This window comes from Clupea harengus, chromosome 19 (genome assembly GCF_900700415.2).
Source record: "Clupea harengus chromosome 19, Ch_v2.0.2, whole genome shotgun sequence".
In the NCBI taxonomy this organism is placed as follows: Eukaryota; Metazoa; Chordata; class Actinopteri; order Clupeiformes; family Clupeidae; genus Clupea; species Clupea harengus.
Window position 1 is genome coordinate 15,851,610 of NC_045170.1, and position 5,791 is coordinate 15,857,400.

The 5,791-nt window shown below is 41.6% G+C and overlaps 1 protein-coding gene across 1 annotated transcript; it reads left to right on the forward strand.

The window, feature by feature from the left end:
• Positions 1 to 1,958: 1,958 nt before the first annotated feature.
• Positions 1,959 to 5,056, forward strand: irx1b (iroquois homeobox 1b). The gene is given in 5 exon segments (XM_012818240.3): positions 1,959 to 2,492; positions 3,316 to 3,744; positions 3,746 to 4,319; positions 4,472 to 4,544; positions 4,748 to 5,056. Coding segments are annotated over 5 exon segments (1,368 nt in total). The 5' UTR covers positions 1,959 to 2,246; the 3' UTR covers positions 4,794 to 5,056.
• Positions 5,057 to 5,791: the final 735 nt, after the last annotated feature.

The following is a 5,791-nucleotide window of genomic DNA, read 5'->3' on the forward strand; positions in this document are numbered from 1 at the left end:
GGGGTAAATGTCAGAATGACAACACTAGCTCTAAAAGTGATTGCATTGTGTATAAAAAGCAATCATTTTGTAGTAAAATGTCAGTTTAAACTATAATGTTACTTCATCCTCTGGCAGATTATCCTAATGGTTACTGTTGGAGCACCTAAAGGCAGTGAATTTCATGTCCGTAGGCTGGCTGAGAGGGATATGAGGACAGAGTGGACTTGGTAGTCTTGCCAGGGACCCGTTGAAAGGCCCACGTTCTCACACACACACACAGACACAGAGAGAGAGAGAGAAAGAGAGAGAGAGAGACATAGTTGCTGCTCTCTTGAATACACAAGTGGACCCGCTCTTGGATATTAAGTTGAATCGGCGTCGCTCAAAGCTATTTCCAAAGCCCGTTTCCCCTCTTCCAGACGAGATAAGTCGGAGGAATTTATTAACAGTACATATTTCCACAGAGACTCTATGGAAATCATGTCTACAAAAAGATGGCGGGGGAGAGGACTAAATTATCCCATCAGCAGGGAAACGTCGAGCGGTTTTCCTAAGTGTCTGTCGCAAAGGTGGCTCTAAACTGTGACTGACAAACACACCAAGCGTGGTTGACGGACAGGCTATGCCAGGAGAAGAATGACTCTTTTTTAACATATTTCATGTTGGGGTTTAGCCAGATGGGCTTCCTCTACTCTGCCATTGCTGAGCAGCGTCGTTTTAAAATGCCACACAAATTGGCCGTTTGCTCTTCTGTGGGCAGATAGCACACTCACACAGAGAGTGAGTGAGAAAGAGAGTGAGTGAGAGAGAGAGAGAGAGAGAGAAGTATATCCTATATAAAGCATTATTAAAATTCTATGCGGGAGGGGAACCTTTTTTTTTTTCAAATCGCCTTTGCCAAAATGAGGGCTAACCGCGGTAATTAAATCATTAAATCCCTCTCTACGCATCGCAGGACACGGAGAGAATTAACTAACCACCCCGCCAAACTCATTTGCTACTCGAGCATGAAATTATGACTTTTTTGGATAAATAATTACAAAGCTAACATCTGATAGCGTGGAGTACCCAGGGGGAGGATTAGCAAAGACAGGGGTGTTAGCCCTCATTACCAGCTTGAGATGAGAGGACGGGAGAGAGAATATACTGGGACGGAGAGATAGGCTGTGATTTTAATTGCAGGTTTCTCTGGTTGGCTGCTTATCACAACCTCTCAGAGGGATCAAATGGCTCGACAGAAAGAGGCATTTCATTAACCTGTCGCCTTATCACGGGACAACCTGTATGATGCTAATGGGCAAATTACCATAAACGGGATCGTCTGTTTCCCTGTTGGATGTTATTGAGTCCCTCTTTTTTTTCATCGAAGTAACTGTGTGTGTGTGTGTGTGTGTGTGTGTGTGTGTGTGTGTGAGAGAGAGAGAGAGAGAGAGAGAGAGAGTGTGAGTGTGTAAAGATGATGACACAATACTCTGCACTTCTGTCATCAATTTACATACTGAAATTGTTTCCCCATATATTCCCCCTATTTGCGCAAAACTGTCATGAGCATCTACACATTATGTATAATTTAATATCCTCAAAAGGCGTAAATGAACTCTCCAGCTTGGTTTCAAAATTCGAGGTAATCAACCCATGCTGATTCAATATTCATTAATGCTTTGTGTAGGAGAGCCTCTCCCAAAACCATAACCTAGCAAGTCATTCTCAGTAATGCTTTCATAGGAAATATTTTCAGATGATGTGGACATTTCTGGTGTTTTCACGCAGACATTGGACTAATTCGTCAATAAATTGAAGAAGAAATTAAACAGAATGGAAGAAATGTGATTTAAAATACGTGATGCTTAAATTTAAAAACATTGTGCATATACATATGAGTCGTTTGTCAATTACCCACAACCAAACTTTTGCCCCCCGAAAATAAACACTTAAATAGCCCATAATCACCTCTCACTCCTCCCTCCTTATCCTTTCCCAAACACACACACACACCGAGAGAGAGAGAGAGAGACAGCCCCGACCAATGCACTAATCGTATGCTCCCGATAAAGGAGGGGCCTCGCGCTTAAGTAGCATGCCAATCAAACCGTCAACTTCAAATTGTGAGGAGTCCTGAGGGTAGTCACATCACTTGGCGCTCAACTGCCGCTTGGAGTGTATCCTTGGGACACCAGCGAACGGAGAAGTCTGCAGTGATTTTGACATCTTACTAATCTTACTGGAGCTTTTTTTTCTTCCGAGTGGCTTGACTGAAATTGGACATGTCTTTTTCGCAGCTGGGCTACCCCCAGTTTTTAAGCGCCTCCCCAGAGGCTTACGGAGGAGAGAGAACCGGGGTTTTGTCTGCATCGACCCGAGAAGGGGGCTCTGAGAGCGGTGGAAATCCTTCTGGAGGAGCGCCGGCAGTCACACCGATGTTGGGCATGTATGCAAGCCCGTGGACTGCACAAAACTATAGTGCATTTCTCCCCTATAACAGCGCCGAACTGGCCCTACTGTCCCAAATGGTAAGAAGATTAACATGTCATTGCCATAGTTTTACGCGTTTAATAGTCCAGGTAAAATAACAGTAAAGCCGGAAAAGACCGAAAGTTGTAAATAATGCACCCGAAAAAAAGCTTTAGGATCTTTACATTTTTAATCTGCGCATAGGCCTTTAATGACAGCAAATGAGCCACCATCTTTTATTATGATAGTTAGTATGATGGTATGTTGCACAAACGTTGGAAACGTTGAATACATTTAAAATATTCTCGTGAGATAGTTCTGGTATTTTGGATTGTACTTTGGGACTCTTCAAACATCTTTCCATGTTGTATATTGTAAAAGATTAAGATGTCTGTTGGTGCTTATCGTCCGAGTAAATTATGTGACCTGTGGCTATGAGGCAAAACTAGACTAAATAGTCTAAAAGCGTGTTTCCTTTTAATAAGAGTAATTTAAGTTGTGCTTAAATGTAAATGTAAATCTAACATATTTTATGGATATTTTACAATCAGTTTACAATTGTGATTTTATCCTGATAACTGTAATTATTTTGCTTAATGTGACACCCCTAAAATGAAAATGTCGACAATATCTCTCATGGACAGAGCTAAGCTAAAATGAAGGGGAAGCATTCGCAAATGTTGTGAAAATAGAGTGCGTAATAATATTAATAATGTTTATTATGTTTTATAAATTATTGCAACTTCCCCTGCTTATTTTGAACTTTGGGCTCATTTGTTGTGACTCTTACAAGGCTAAATGAAATCATACTCCAATGTCTCAAGGATGCTGAGGGCCTAAATTATTCAGATCATTCACAAACTTTTTTCTTTATGCTTTCAGGGTTCCCAATATGAACTGAAGGATTCTCCGGGTGCCCATCCCTCGGGCTTCGTGCATACGGCCCCCGGGTTTTACCCGTACGGTCAGTACCAATACGGCGACCCGTCCCGAGCGAAGAGTGCCACCCGGGAGACTACAAGCACGCTGAAAGCCTGGCTGCAGGAGCACAAGAAGAACCCTTATCCCACCAAGGGCGAGAAGATCATGCTGGCCATCATCACCAAGATGACCCTTACCCAAGTGTCCACCTGGTTCGCCAACGCGCGTAGACGACTCAAAAAGGAGAACAAGGTCACGTGGGGACGCAGCGCGGAGGACCGTGACGGCAGGATATTTGACAGTGACATTGAGGAGGATCATGACAAGAATGAGGACGACGAAGAAATTGATTTGGAAAGCATCGACGTCGTCAAAACCGACGAAAAACGAGGAGGAAGAGAATCTGGAACAAGTGTCCCTCGACAAGCCAAGTGCTGGTGAACATGTCAATGTGGAAAATATGGAACCAAAACGGACTTTACCTCTTCCCGAGCTCAAGGGTGTGAATGAGTCGGTTGCTATTAATAAAGAACCACAAGTTGTCAAAAACGTTCCTGCACTTTCTCCCGACGGCCCGGGATGCCAACGGCCCTCAAACACTAAGCCAAAAATATGGTCTTTGGCGGAGACGGCGACTAGCCCTGACAACTGTCAGAAAGTAGGTGCGCTCACGTCCCCCGTAGGCCTGCGAACCTCTCTGCAGTCTCACCACCCAGCGTTTATCCCGACTCACGGAATATACACTTGCCAGATTGGAAAACTGCATAACTGGGCGGCAAGTGCCGCTTTTCTTAGCGCCAACTCCCTAATGAACGTCAGGTCACTTCTGGGTGTCAATCAAAGCAGTCACAACTACAGCCACAGTCCCGTGGCGCACACCAAGAGGTCACCGTCTCCGGCTGGGCATTCAGGCCCAGAGGGAGACAGCGAAAATTCGTCGGACGGCTTCAGCCCTCAACGTCATGGTACATGTCAAATAAATTAGATTTAATATTTTTTTTTTGCAAAATTAGATTTACAACGTCATTGAGAACCTGTCATAATTGTTTGAGCCCCTTGGTAATTAGATTCTAATGCCAATTAATAATAATTTTATATTTTTATTGTGACTTTATAGATCAGGAAAACGTCCAGAGGATCGAGCCACGGACACCAGTACTGAGATCACCATTCCCACAAATGCATGACAGGTAATATCTTCATCAATTATGTTTCGCAGGGTTTTGCAACATTGTTTGATAATGGCCTAAAGTAACAAATCTGGTTTTAAAAAATGTATGTTATGTTGAATTTCGACAATATAAAGGAATTACGTCTCTTTTCAGAAGTTTTCAGAAGTAAGACACCGATGATTTGACCTAACAAATATTTTCTCAAAATTGTCTTTCACCAGGTCTCACCACGAAGCAACACAGCGGGTTTTGAAGACCATTTCCTGAGCAGCGTGGGGGGAAAATAAATTATTTAATAAGAAATCAAGATCAAGTTAGCCTATATGTCATATAACAGTGTCCTAGAAAATATACTGATCCCATAACATATCAAACCATGATTTCAATTCATGTTTGCTTTCGCGTTTATCTTGTAGCCATGTTGTTTTTTCACTATTACTTTATGGAGAACTATTTGTAAAAACAGAAAATTTGTGAAAAGATTATATTTTGTGTAATAAAGAAAATGAGATATTGGATCATTTCTCTTAGATTTTGGTGATATTGTCTTTACTTATTTTTTTCTGTGAAAATGCATCATTATGATAAAAAATTAAAGTACCATTAAAAGATTTCTATTATTAGTCTATAGTTTTTAAGGGGCCAAACAAATAGGCTTAAGTTATTAATAAGACAATGCAATCTCTTTTTATGGCTCATATGCTGATTACATCAGAATTCGTAAAATACTACTTCTTAAAGCCCTATTGTATTAACAGTTAATGTGTCGCATATTTAACAAACGCGTGTGATCAACGATATTCCCATCGTTTAGTGTAACGAATACCAGTAGTTTTTATTAAGAGACAACAGCGACCTCTATCTGTTAAAAAAACCGCATTTCTCTGCAACATGTCTGCCACAGGTTTGATGCAATCATATTAAATACATTATTGTATCTTCTTTCGGACTTTGAGGTTCACGCTTAATTTTTACACGATATTGAAATTCAAGTTATCGTCTGAAAGGGTTATAGAAAGGAGGGTGTGGGGGGGACTGGTACACACAGTTTGAGAATACACTGGGTAATGCAACCACGTTAAACCTTGTAGTGCAGGACCCTAGCCTTAAGGTGCGGAAAACTACGACGTGTACACCTACTGTTATGAATCTCTATCAGCGTGACCTATATGTGTCTATGACAGCAGAGGACTGAATACCCGGCCCATAAGAACTTGTGTGAACTTCAAATGTTGAACATACAGAGTAGTGGTTTAAATGAATTT